The sequence below is a fragment of the Misgurnus anguillicaudatus genome, chromosome 4, assembly GCF_027580225.2.
Source record: "Misgurnus anguillicaudatus chromosome 4, ASM2758022v2, whole genome shotgun sequence".
Classification (NCBI taxonomy): Eukaryota; Metazoa; Chordata; class Actinopteri; order Cypriniformes; family Cobitidae; genus Misgurnus; species Misgurnus anguillicaudatus.
In genome coordinates this window covers 30841231-30854280 of record NC_073340.2, presented here as the reverse complement: position 1 = coordinate 30854280, position 13050 = coordinate 30841231, and the positions used below count along the sequence as shown (strand labels likewise).

At 37.2% G+C, this 13050-nt stretch overlaps 1 protein-coding gene across 3 annotated transcripts in view; it reads right to left on the bottom strand.

The window, feature by feature from the left end:
- Positions 1–13050, bottom strand: part of ttyh2 (tweety family member 2) — a 72345-nt gene that overhangs the window by 43979 nt on the left and 15316 nt on the right. For all 3 annotated transcript variants that reach the window (XM_073867137.1, XM_055175893.2, XM_073867138.1), the window contains exon 2: positions 4354–4529. In XM_073867137.1, coding sequence (XP_073723238.1) covers positions 4354–4529 — 176 coding nt within the window. The remainder of the gene's footprint in view (positions 1–4353; positions 4530–13050) is intronic.

The following is a 13050-nucleotide window of genomic DNA, read 5'->3' as shown; positions in this document are numbered from 1 at the left end:
CGTCAATTATTCCTTACTTACCATATTGCAAAAATACTGAGATACTGTTTACCTAAAGTAGTACACTCAGCATTAAATTATGCCATTGCCCCATCCACATTGTTAAACTGTTAAACTCATATAATGTCTGCATTTTGACCCAAAAGTGGGCTCTGTCTCACCACAGACAGATGAGATGCTAACTCAATATCAACACAGATGAGTGTCATGGGATGTTTCCCTAATGACATCAGGCCATTCACATAGTATACGCACGCATTCCTACATAGCCAGCACTAATTCAATTGAGCACTTTAGGGCTCAGCATTTCTTATGCATTCTATCAAGTGTTACGAATGTGATGATGTAACAGCTTGGATACTTGGAGTATTTGCCTACTGGAATACTAAATGAGTTTTATTATAATTTATCATATGAAAATGACAAACTTTAGCTTATGTACTTATGTTTACTTGTTGGAAACATTTAAATTACTTATCTTGCTTCACCGAACACCTTTCTTCAGTAAAATAAAAACTTAAGCCATTTCAAATGCTAGTTGTTTAAAAGTGAATGTCTCACACTCAAAATAGTTGACTGAGGTAGAGGACTTAAGAGTCGTGCTCACCCCAAAGGTCAAAGGACCGACTCGGTACACCCAGACCTATTCATGCCCCCTGTTGAGTTTTAAAAACCAGTCAGACTGTGAGTGTTCCCACAACCCCTCCTCTCAATCACAACTGATGGACAATGGGGTCCGAACAAAACCGGATCGTTTCTATCGCCGGTCAGAGGAATGCAGACCCGAGCACAGCAGCGCTACCCGAAATGCCCCACTAAACCGTTGTGTGTGTTAAGCAGAAGAATAAACTTGACAACCGAGACCACAGAACCATTAAGAAAGTAACTGAGAGAGAATAAAAGCATGTGGGAGAAAATGTTTATCCCTTTAATACATTTTCTGTTACATCCGGTTAAAACAGAGCAGTTATTTAAGTCTTTTTTTTCCGTGAATTTAAAGGGGTCATATCCAACATTTTTATTTTATTTAAATTTTCCCAATGGTCCCAACTTTTAACATTAAGACTAGTCAATCTAGTTTTAATGACCTTTAAAGGGGGCGTTTCAAGCTATTGTATGCATTCTCACTTATTAGCACAGTTTAAGGGTTGGATTCCTCATGTTAAACATAGGCAAAGTGTCAAAAAAGCAGCTGGACGTGTGACAGAGTATTTCTGTGCCGAATGCACAGGGTTCGTAGAACTTCCTGAAAGTTTTTTCGAACATGAAAGATTCCTGCGTACCGTTCTTGCTTTATTTTATGGGCAATTTTAGTGCAGGAAGTACAGTGGAAGTCCTTTTATGGGCACTTTAACCAGAATAGCGCGAGCACACACACACACACACACACACACCAATCAAGAGCTGACAGGAAATCAACGTCACCGAAGAAGTATGTTGTTGTTTGTGAGGGAAATTTAAGCTTGTTCAGCTTCCCTATGAAACCCAGCCTTATATACTTGGATATACTGTAGTTTGTTTACACTGTAAAAAATTACTTTCTTACTTAGTGTTTTTGTTTTCAGTAAAAATATCTAAATCTAATATACATTAAGATGTATTTTCTTGATGAGCAAAATGACCTAGGAAAATATAGTTTTTAGACAAAAAAAATATATAAATTAAGCGAATTTGTGATTAAAACAACCAAAAAAATCTGCCAAAAGAATAAGAAAAATTTTAAGAAAAAGTGTTTATGAAAAAGTAAATTATTTCAATAATTTTTTTCTTATTTCATTGCCAGATTTATTTTGCTTGTTTTAAGCACTAATTTACTTAAAGTTTATATTTTTTGTCTAAAAACTAGACTTATTTTATTAAGTCATTTTGCTCATCAAAAAAATAATTTTCTTAATTTTAAGAATTTTTTGATATTTTACTAAAAACAAGACAAAAAATACTAAGAAAGTCATTTTTCCAGTGTATCCACTGCAAAAAAATGATTTAAGAAAAAATTGTTCTTAGTATCTTTGTCTTGTTTTCGGTAAAAATATTAAAACAAATTCTTAAACTACGATGCTTTTTCTTGATAAGCAAAACGACCCAAGAAAATAAGTCTAGTTTTAGACCAAAAATATCAAATTTAAGTGATTTTGTGCATAAAACAAGCAGAAAAAATCTGCTAATGGGGTAAGCAAAAAATCTTTAAACACTAAATTCAAGAAAAATTCAAGAAAAATGTGCTTACCCCATTTGCAGATTTTTTTGCATTTAATGTAAACAACACAAACATGTAGTGAATCATAAGTTATCCAGAAATAGTGGGATAATGTTTTGTGTGTTGCTTGCTCGTGATTCGCTCATCATGTGGTATGCCTTTATTCAGAAAGAATCGGTACAGCTGATCTGTCTTTTATAAATCTGATCAAACTAAAGACTCTTTGAATATATGAAGGATGTAATACTTCTCTATAGGTACCAGTGATGCGCGGGTCATTGTATAAACAACCCGCACCTGACCGTCTTTTTAACTAACCTGCCGCAACTCGATGTGCAAAAATAAATATTGTACCCGACCCACTCCCTGGCCCGCATTTTTAAAAGTAGTAATTGTTTAAAATAGTTAATTGGCATCTTAATTTCAAATGACCAGACCGTCCGCGACCAGAATATCATTAAAAATATTTCTGGATGACTCGTGACCGCAGGCACCCGCTCATTTCGGTTCAACCCGCACATCACTGATAGGTACCCAAGATTAACATGAGATAACCAGAAACAGCGTGTTATGTGAGCTTCAAGACTTTTGTGTGAATGCCTTTATTAATAAAAGCAGTTTAAGGCTGCAGTCACACCAAAAGCGTTTATGGCAGTTGCAGGCGCCTTTTTTGAATGATATTCTATGGGCAGGGCGCGTTTGCGCGCTGTTTATGCGCGCCGAGCGCCTTGCGGTTTTCTGCCGCCTGCCGCGCACGCGTTTTTGAAGGAGCGCTGAGAGCGGAGAAGCGCCTGACGTCATTCGCGTCTTCCATTGTCCAATCGAATCAGGGGAGAGGCGGGCCTTACGTTGTGGTGAGTGAAGTTTACAGTTGCTTTGAAGAACCGGACTCCACTCGCTCACTCCCTCCTGCGTGTTTGTGCACCTCTCATCCTCAAACAAGGTCAGAGCAAGCGTCCTCTTTTTAAAGTTTCTGCTAATATGACAGTTAACAGCAAAAGAGCGCTCACGCTTCAATATTTGACTGACAAGACAGCTGACTCGGTGGTTGCTTAGCAATATGAAAAGCCGCGCCGCACTGCTCTTTTTTAAAAAAGGCAGTGCGTCGCGCCTTGCGTTTGCAAGCGTTTAAAGCGCTTTTGGTGTGACTGCGCCCTAAAACATCACATGTTAAAATGCTGCTGCAGCTCATGTGTGTTAGCAGCGCAATGGTCATGAGATTGATTTTATGCCGATACTTAAAAGATTGTACTGTCACTTTGGATAAAAGCGTCTGCCAAATGCATGAATGTAACAGCGGGCAGTAATATGTCCAATGTCTTGGAGTGGGAAAAAAGTGCTGAAAGTTACACTAAGTAGTAACTAACCTCCAAAAATTCGACATTGTGAAATAAACCCTTTTTTTTTTATTTCAATCTTTCACATCTATTAGTCTCTTCAAAGGTCTATTTTTCTTTAGCATTCAACGTTTCTATTCATCACGATGTCTTTGTGATGGGAGCGAGAGCATGTCTGAAGACACTGAATGGAGAATTTGACAGTCAGAAGTGATGAGCTAATTTGCTGAGGGGGACTTGTTTTTGCTATATGGATGACATGCTGTCTTCCTCATCACTCATTCAACACTTACAACTGTGTGACAGATGAAAACAGAACAAAATATTCAAATCCTCTTTTTTAATATGCAGATTTAACACTAAATTTGAAAACAGGATGCAGCTATAATTTGTATTGAAGCAGAATTAACATGGAGGTAAATGTTTTATATGAGATGCATTTAACTGCTATAGGGGATGTTACTATTGATGTAATACGAAAGCAATAAGGTACTCAAGAGTGGCTGATGGGTTTTGTAATGCATGGGGCGAAGGGAAGTCAATGCAACCCCTAATCAATACAAATGTAAGTTACATGCCAGGTAAAAAATACAATAAATGATGTCATCTTATTTTTTTGACTGTTAAACATATTGGACTATTGACTCACATTACAATACAATACACGCTTGTGAGATGAGACCAATTCTTATGAACTGAACAGAAGCCAGGGACAGCATTAATAAAATAACACACGTATAACCACAAACTTTCCTACACCTGAACACTTAAATATGCTGCCTGCAGATCAGGTTTATCCTCCCAGCATGGCGTACTTACCAGCAGATGAGCCCGGCAGCAACAGCCGCCCATGTGACACAGCAGGAATTGGACTTCTTACTCTCCTCTTCTTCCTCATCTTTCCGACAGCAGCAGAGAAAGCTCAGGTATATTGCCAGGCATAGCAAATTTAATCCGAGACCGGCCGCTGCTACACAACCGATAAAGATGAGAGACTAAAAGAGAAAAAAACAAATAAGTAAAAAAAAAACTAAACCAAAGACTAGAATATAACAACAACACAATAACGCAAACATGCCACATTTGGTGTCCTTGTACTCTAATGCAAGTATCTGGTACAAACAGAATGAAGTTGTGACCCCCTGAGATGTTTTCGGAGTACAGACACAATGCATTACACTGATAAGATATGAGGTATTTTCCGGTTTAAAAATGTCATAACTATACACTGCAAAAAATGATTGTCAAGAAAAAAAAACTTAGTATTTTTGTCTTGATTTCAGTAAAAATATCTAAAATTTCTTAAATTAAGATGCTTTTTCTTGATGAGCAAAATGACTCAAGAAAAAAAGTTTAATTTTCAGACCAAAAATATCAAATTTAAGTGATTTTGTGCATAAAACAAGCAACAAAATCTGCCAATGGGGTAAGCAAAAAAATCTTGAACATTTTTCTTAAACACTAAATCAAAAAAGAAAAAAATCAAGAAAAATTTACTTACCCCATTGGCAGATTTTTTTGCTTGTTTTATGCACAAAATCACTTAAATTTGATATTTTGGGTCTAAAAACTAGACTTATTTTCTTGTGTCGTTTTGCTCATCAAGAAAAAGAATCTTAATTTAAGAATTTTTTGATATTTTTACTGAAAACAAGACAAAAATACTAAGAAAATATTTTCTTAAAAATACTTTTTTGCAGTGTACAATGTGAACTATGAGCTGTTTTAGTACCTCAGTTTTTAATGGGGACACAAGCGTGTCGCTCCGTCAGTGCTTATGTAAAAATACCTACAAACACTTTCACAGACACACACACACACACACCACATCACTGTAAAGGTCACCTTATTGTACTGCATGCTCTATTTTGGGTGTTGAATGAAGTGATAATGAAGATAATGGAGAGGAGAGTTGCATGCATGCATTTTTGGAAATTATATGTGGCCCTGTCTGTGAAAACCCAGCAAAAGTCATTATCTTTATTGACTGAGTAAGGTTATATCAAAATGAATGTCAAATCCCACTGATTTAAAGTCAAATCCCAGATTTAAAGTACCAGTGTGGTAAAACATCAAGTTTTTATTGTTGTTTACATGTTGTTTTTAATATGCTTTAAGACAAACCATGTGCAAATTCATCATTCAACACCATTGCAGAGTAGTTTAGGCAAGTTTTCCAAAGACACCTCATTGCCTTGGGACTTGGGAGTTATGTGTCTGAAACTATCGTAATTAGCATCTATTTATGCGTACAAAAGGATGAATGCGGGGACAAATTTGCATTTTTATATCTATGGTCCGAGCTGTGCGGTAGAGTAGACTAATTTGCATATTCACAGATACATGTATACTTAATGAGAAAATTACATATGTTGTTTTAAAGCATGTAGAAATTACAGGAAAAACTTTTACATATGATTTTATGATGCACAAAGATGAGTTTTAAGTGATAAAATGATTGGCTACAGGCAGACTTTAAGTGGTGTCCAGTGACTTCTCTTCCGAGGGGCGCAAATTCAAAATATGTGTTCGGAGTTTTGTGTGTGTTGCTCGTCATGTCAAAATATGTGTTCCTTGCGTCGTGGGAACCATGTGCATCATGCGTCATTTCAAAATACAAGTCGCTGCACACGCGTCAAAAGGGTTTATGATAAAAGAGACACTCACGTTCACAAAATACTTGCAAGACACTAACTTACCACTAAACTCTGATTACACATTAGATTAAGCGAGTATCTGGCAAATGCGAGCGTCTCTTTTATCATAAACCCCTTCAAAGCCTCTGCAGCAGGCTGGTATTTTGACATGACACGTGATGCACATAAGTTTACATGATGCGCCTAACGCATATTTTGAAATGACGAGCCACACACATGATCGGTTAAATACATATCGCTAGAGCTTTGTATCATGTGTCCTTGAAAAAGAAGTCACCGGCCGCCACTGAAACACACTGATTTTCCCCCATTGGGGTGGATGAAAACTTCCCAACGTGGGCATTTTTATAAAACATTTGGGAGTATTTGATCTCTCATGCGAGAAATCAGATCATGCAAATCACTCAAAATTTTTAAATTACATTTTAATAACTTTTTTTAATATCAAGCTCCCACTCTATATTTTCACATTCATCCATGCATCTCATGTCAGTATATTTAAATACTGCCCACTTATAGCCATGCAGATACATTTGCATAGAAAATCTCAGTAGATTTTGACAGTGTTAAGGCATTATACTGTATTGGAGATTAAATCTGTGAGTGTTAATGTTAAGCCCCATTTCCAGGTCTACAACCAAAAAAATTAATTTAAGCATTGAGCAGCAACATAAAAAGAAGAGTGAAGTGACACCGTGACTATTAAAGAAAGCAGCCCCCCACACACACCACACCATGCCATATCCCATCATGCTCTCTGCTCAAGGGGATGAAGAAAGTAGGACAGCTATAGCAGGCTGAAGCTACTTCATACTTTCACTGTTTACTGCCTGTCTCGGTTACATTTACTTCCTCTATAGTTTATCCTGTGGGTGGTCCACCTTCCTGAACTGTCTGTTTTGGTGCTATCTATTAAGTCAGACTAATGAGTCAGCCTGTCTACATTTCTATGAGAAAAATTCATCCACTGTGGGAAAAAAACACAAGACCACATTTTTAGTCTATATAAGGCCAATATTTAACTTTCTGGCTGATGGGTGACTAAGTTTCCCAGTAGGAGATGCAGACACCAATATTTCAACGAAATCTCATTGTAAATCCTAACTATTTTATCGGTTGGTTAATTTGTATAAATTCATACATTTATGTCATTCATACGTTTTAGTATGATCCAATATAGTGCAGGTGCTATTGAGTTTAGGTGTGGGGCTAGGGGTGGGCGATATGGGGGAAAATATATCACGATTATTCAAGGGGAAAATCACTGTTTCGTGTTTTTATCACGGGTCTTTTTCCTGTTGTTATTTTAAAGACTATTATTGAGCCTTAATACAGCCATACTAATGCCCCCATTTAAAAATGCAGTCCTACAAGGTAACAAAGACACTCCACTACATAAATTACACAAAGGAAATAGACAACATTTGCACCAACACTATCGTTTTCTCTTCGTTTATTTTCACTTCTTCCAAGAACAGAAAGCTGTAGAGCATTTTCGTCACCATGTTTGATTCATGTTCTTTGTTTTTATGTTTGTGCTAAACTTTGTTTGCAATGGTGGATCGGCTACTTTTCTTCACTTATCCTAAATTTTTGAATGTACTGTAAATCTGTAAATCAGTGCTGCCCTAACGGCCTGGTAGAGTAATAATTAGAGTAAGAAATCATTTGTATTGTAATTTGTGCATGTGTCGAACACGGCCATTAACTTAAACGTTGAAAGCTCTGCGGACGCGTGTGCAAGCGGAAAAAAGGTATACCCGGCCCTTAACTCGCATTCATGTAGCGTGCGCTTTAGTTTGTCGCGTACTTGCGCTTGTCGCGTACTTGATGTAGGCCTGATACAATGATATTTCCGAAAAAGTGGATCATGGAGACATTTTAATCGTTCACAATCAAATATCGTTATATCACACACCCCTATGTGGGGCTTCTTTATATACACATTTTTTAGTATTATTGTGCATTTTTTGTACAATTCACAGTTTGCAAATATATACACATTAGCCAGATTAGTTCCATATTTTATAGTTACAATGTAAATATTCATCCTGGTCACACATTAATCTGTAACTATCTTGCGAGATTTAGTAACTAACTTATTTGTATGAATTTGTACGGGAAAAAAATCGTACAAAAATGTACGATTATACGAATAAAACCCCTAAATCTTAGCATCATCGAAAAGCAAATTATACAAAAATCGACAAATTAGATAATAAAATAATTATGAAAAGATAATTCTCACTTTTTGTTTATAGCAACTTTAAGGACAATTAAATATTATTAGTAAATACATATTAAGTACTTTATTGTGTAATATTCTTTGTTTTGTGACAATGTGTGTGTACTTAAAATGAAATGCATTTGACTTTTTTCTTTAAAGACTTTTTTCGATATGATAATGCCATTATATTTAATACTTCCTTAGAAAAACACACATAGCTGTTGGCCTACTAACCACTTATAATCAAATAAAATATGACATATTTAAGCACAGTGCATCATCAACCAACAGCATTTAATAGCAATCATATTCAATAAAAAACACTTAGGTCTTTGTCTAAACCCTTTCCTCCACATTTTGAGGATGGAGAACTCCCCCAACATGTCTTTGTGAAGGACAAATAGGGGTTAATGAAGATACAGTGATGAGGAAGTGGGGGGAGGAGGCATATACTGCCACAGGGGGGTAAGATGGGAGGGAAGAGGGGGTAGATATTTGGAACCGTGTGCATGTTCATTACGGCTAAAGAGGGATGTGAGAGGGTGTGCGGTTTCGGATTGCATTTGTGTGTTTGTGAGAGTGGATAATAAGGACTGGGGGAAAGCAGTTCATCTGGAAACATGAAGGGAAAGACTGGCATTATGTTTTTATGCTTTTGGCCGAAAAAATTAATAAACACTGCAAAGGCAACCTCCAGGGTCCCTCTGCCCTTCCCCGGACAAAAAGAGAAACTAAATTAATGAGTCGGCATGTGAATTACATGCCTGGAATTACCCAAATCTTATGACTACCATATTGGAGAATCAGAGACAAGGAAGAGACCAGAAAGTGGGTGGATTGAACTTCATGGTATGAGTTATTTATGGTATGAGTTAGCAAAATCCTCTTGACAGGTTTTCTTGTGAAATTAGGCTTTTAAATTAGTCTCTTAGTGGATTATGCCAACAAACCGGTATTTGTGAACGCAAAATACTTGTCAAGAGTGTTCGGATGATTGTAATTTGATTATTTTATATCTGTTACATGTGCTTCGATAGATGTTTTGTCTCAATATTTTACATTAAAAGTAGTGTCTTTTTTAAATGAATGCTACTTGCATTCATTTCAGGCTACCAAAAACTGAAGAGTACCAGGAAATTTGAATTTTTGCAACCCTGGGTTTACAAATACATTACACGTCACATGTATTTAAGGGATTTTTACGGGATGTGTGAAATTACTGGCAGTGTGAATAAACCAAAATTTTTGGTGTATTTCCATAATCTGTGTGTGAAAAGGGCTCAAGAGAGACATCGATAAATAGTAACAGAGAGAGAGAGAGATAGTCATAAAGAGACAAAAAACTGAGAGATTCAAAGGGAAACAAAGACAGGAAAAACAATGAGGAAGAAATGGAGAGGAAAGAATGACTACATGATACAAACAGTGTGAACAAGATGGGTCGGCAGAGGACAGAAAAAAATTGAATTTGGAGAATGAGGAAAAAAAATAGATGAATTAAAATAATAACTATTCAGGGCTATTATGAATATAATGAATTGCTTCGCAGTACATTTGGAATCTGCTCCAAAAACGAATAACAAACGTGATGCAGCTTTTTAAGGCTCTGACAATGTTCTCACGCCACAAACATTGTGTGGTTTTTGTGTCATTATAACCATCCACACACACACAGTGACAGTGTGCATTAATATCAGAAAGCCATGAATAATGGAGCACCTGTATTGTCCTCTCTGGAAATAAAGAATTGTTTACACAGTCGCACATCCTCACCACCGACTCATTAATTCAAACGCACACAGGCTACAGTGAGAATTACAATGTAGGGTTGATTTTCAATTAGCTGCTGTTGACACTTGTGTGTATGTTCACAGGATTGAGCCGTGGGGATCCCACATCTGTTTACCAGTGAATTTTGCACTCAACTGTGGATCAAGAGTTTTAAAAACGTTTTAGAGATATACGAATGACGATTTTTGGTCCATTTGTGTAGATTTTCTTAGTGGCATCTAATGGGGAGATTGTAGATTGAAACCAACGGCTCAGTCCACAGCTCAACCCCTTTCTTTCGAAACACATAAAGAACCTACAGAAGCCGCCACAGGACAAACACGTCATCGTATGAAACAACAGTGACAAAACACCCTCTATAGTTTACCCGCCTCCTATCCCTACCGTATCTATCTATATATATATATATATATATATATATATATATATATATATATATAAATATATATTAATTCCTCCCAAGGGTTTTTGTCCTTCTAGGGGTTTCTCCCATTGGGTTTTTTCCTAGGGGGGTTTTTCGTCCCAGGGAGAGTCAGCCAACTTTGGCTTAAAGGTGGAGTCCACGATGTTTGAAAGCCATGTTGATATTTGAAATCACCCAAACAAACACGCCCCTACCCCAATAGAATCTGGACCTTCTGTTGATAGACCCGCCCCACACATACGCAACCCGGCATTTGATTTGATTGGCTATAAGTGTGTTTTGGTAGTCGGCCCGTCTCCTTTTCCAACGCGTTTTTCAAACATCGTGGACTCCGCCTTTAACTTAGCACTTTACTGTATACGTTACATTATTAATATGCTCGCTTGTACGTATTAACCTTAGCCGCTATCTCTACTTCTTATATTATCTATTGATTTCTGTGTTCTCCTCTACATCTTCTCATGTAAAGCTGCTTTGCAACAATTAACACTTGTGAAAAGCGCTATATAAATAAAATTGAATTGAATTGAATAGAGTGTTTTGTCCATTTAAGGCTACTGTAGAAACATGGCGGTACAAAATGGCGACTTCCATATAAAGGGACGCTGGGTGTATGTAGATAAAAACGTCTCAGTAAGGTTATAAAAGCAATACAGTTCATTTTGTAAGGTTTTTATACACTACTGATAATATAGTTGTGTATATTATATTGCATTTATGTCAAGAGATCCTTCTAAAAGGTAACGCAATGTACCTTTAAATACATGTTTACTTTGTGACTTTTCAATATTTTAAATAACTTTTAATAATTACTTTTCAGGCCTATCACAAGCACAGTTTTTTATTTAAAATTTGATAACGCAGAATTACGCATATGACACCTCATTTACTCTTTCCACGCCACTGACGAGTTAACCCAAAACATTTACTTGAATAAAAATAATTTTTACTTTCAAAATGATGTGCTGCCATGTTAACATCAGCTGTTCATTTACATAAGACTCCATCTACGTTCATTTACACTGCAGCGCAACGTCTGAGTTCTCAAACTAAAACAGGGTCTGCAGCGTTTGCGAACAAATCCGTTTATGAGGGTCGAAAACGGTGGTGTAGTGTGAAAGGCGTAAACGTAGCAAAAGTAACGCATTTTAAAAGATAAACGCATTAATGTAAACATAGCCTTAGGGTGGGTTCACACTGGTACTTCAGGTCTACACCTGGGTTCGATTGACACCAGAGTTTGATTCGTTTGGATGACTTGAACACTGTTTTCATACTCGAGTGCGCACCCGTGAACCGCACCTGAGTCTGCCTAAAAACGGTGGTCTGGGGAACGGTTCATAAAGGGTAGTGTGAGTGCAGACTGGCAGGGGAGTCGAGACAATCGTACTCGGGTATGGTTTGGTCCGGTTAAGTATAACGTGAGTGATGCTTGTGGAAGTACAATAAATGTCCCTATTGTTCATTCTCAGTTAGAAATTCCTCATGTCCAACATATCTAGAGACTAAAGCATCACAGACTTGGATTCCCTACTGAAAAATCCAGCTAAGACCAGCATAAGCTGGTGAGCTGGTTTTAGCTGGTCTCCCAGCTTGGTTTTAGCTGGTATTGCTGGTGTAGCAAGCTGGTCTAGCTGTGTTTTGGACACTTTTTAAGCTTTTTTTTACCAGCTTTGCCAGGCTGGGAGAACCAGCTTAGACCAGCTACTGCCACCTTATACCAGCTAAAACCAGCTACCAGCGTATGCTGGTCTTTGCTGGATTTTTCAGTAGGGTTATAAACACCTATCACCCTTGATAACAGCATAAAAACCTATTGCAACATCATAGCACTCTGTCAAGCATTGCTTACACTTTTTCAGAATATATAAATTCAAATGAACCCTGTCGAGCATCAAAGTAACGCAAGGTCGGTTTAAAGGGGACATTTCACAAGACTTTTTTAAAGATGTAAAATACATCTTTGGTGTCTCCAGAGTACGTATGTGCCACTTTGTAGGTGTGAGCAAAAATGTGCCATTTTGGGTGTGTCCTTTTAAATGCAAATGAGCTGTGCAATAAATGGCAGTGCCGTGGTTGGATAGTGCCAATTGGGGGATGGTATTATCCCCTTCTGACATCACAAGGGGAGCCAGATTTCAATTACCTGTTGTTTCACATGCTTGCAGAGAATGGTTTACCAAAACTAAGTTACTGGGTTGTTATTTTACACATTTTCTAGGTTGATAGAAGCACTGGGGACCCAATTACAGCAATTAAACATGAAAAAAGTTAGACTTTCATGAAATGTCCCCTTTAAAAGAGCAGATCAATGATTGTTGGTTTGGTTTCCAGGGAACACACATACTGGAAAATAATGTAAGCCTTAATTGCACCGTAAATTGCTTTGGATTAAAGTGTCTGTAAAAAGTTACTGT